Here is a 1,360-nt window from a genome sequence, read left to right on the forward strand (position 1 = left end):
ACCCGGCTGCGGCCACCCCCGCGTGCCTGCCTGCCCAGAGACCGCGCGGAGCCCAGCAGGGCCCACACCTGGCCGCCCTGCCCTGCCCTGGGCGCTTCCGATTTCTCCAGGAGGGGCCTGGTAAGGGCAAGCAGCCTGCCGCCAGGTGCCTGGAGGACCATCCCCTCCTGGGCCCCAGCCCTCGGGGCATCTGGGCCCCCAATGTCGCATCATCAGTCAGGGTCTGGGGAAGCCCTCGATGTGGGCTGTAAATGGTCAGCACTCTCAGGACACAGCGGGGTCTACACCCCGCTGGCTGGGACAGCGTGAGGCCCGTTCCAGCTGAGCAGACCACTGTGTCCTGACAGACACAGCGGGCCGTGGACCGGGGTCCCTGGGGCGGGGGGCTGCGAGCAGAGCTGCGTTTGCAGCAGCAGGCTCGTCTTTGGCGGCAGGACCACGACGAGGCGTTTCCGTAGCCCCGCACACACCGCGGTGACACCGGCCAGACAGCCGCGGCGTGGTCCTGTGTGTCCGGAGAGCCAGGACGCAGTCTGGATGGCAGGTCAAGGGTCTCTCCGGGGGGCAGGAAGCAGCACGGGTGAGCCCTAACCGCCCCAGGGCCGGCCCCGCAGGGTCACTCCCCGGCCGCCCACCTGTAAGCAGCTGAAGACGGCGAAGAGGTAGTGGAAGGCGAGCGCGTCTCCGTTCACAGCCAGCAGCCCCAGCAGCCAGGTGGCGCTGATGAGCAGCAGCAGCAGAAAGGCGGTCCTCAGGAGGGCGCTGGGGGCGGGGCAACGGCTGAGTGTCGGGCATGCCCCGCCCCTCCGCCATCCACCCGCCCCCCCCACCCCGTTCCTTCCCACCACCTCTCCAAGCATCTACCACGGGGCTCACAGGGGAAAAGGCAGGTGGAGCTTAGCGGGGAGGTGAAACGCAGGCGAGGACTTAACCAGCAAAGGGGAAGGTCTTTTCACTGGAAAATGCCCTGATGCTGGGAAAGACTGAAGGCGGGAGGAGAAGGGGACGACAGAGGATGAGACGGTTGGATGGCATCACTGACTCGATGCACATGAGTTTGGGTAAACTCCGAGAGTTGGTGATGGACAGGGAGGCCTGGAATGCTGTGGTCCATGGGATTGCAAAGAATCAGACACAACTGAGCAACTGAACTGAAATGAGGTAATCAAGAAGCTGGGGGCCAAGATAGGGGACGGGCCGTGTCCACAGTGACGTGGAGAGCCTGGTGCACAGGCCTGGGAGTTTCCGTGGACCCGGAGGAGGTGAGGGGCAAGAAGAGGGGTGTCAGGCTCCCCGTGCAGGCTACTTGCTAGGGCTCCCTGCTCCCTGCCTCCGTCTCCCCAGCTGTCAGGGGGCTGGC

The 1,360-nt window shown here is 65.8% G+C and overlaps 1 protein-coding gene across 1 annotated transcript in view; it reads right to left on the bottom strand.

Moving 5' to 3' along the window:
• CELSR1 (cadherin, EGF LAG seven-pass G-type receptor 1) overlaps positions 1-1,360 on the bottom strand; it is a 50,759-nt gene that overhangs the window by 9,076 nt on the left and 40,323 nt on the right. Inside the window, exons 24-25 of the mRNA XM_010859593.1 lie at positions 593-762; positions 332-505 (exon numbers count right to left, since the gene is read on the bottom strand). Of these exons, the coding sequence (XP_010857895.1) occupies positions 332-505; positions 593-762 (344 nt within the window). The remainder of the gene's footprint in view (positions 1-331; positions 506-592; positions 763-1,360) is intronic.

The sequence above is a fragment of the Bison bison genome, unplaced genomic scaffold (assembly GCF_000754665.1).
Source record: "Bison bison bison isolate TAMUID 2011002044 unplaced genomic scaffold, Bison_UMD1.0 scf7180017856539, whole genome shotgun sequence".
NCBI classification, from domain to species: Eukaryota; Metazoa; Chordata; class Mammalia; order Artiodactyla; family Bovidae; genus Bison; species Bison bison.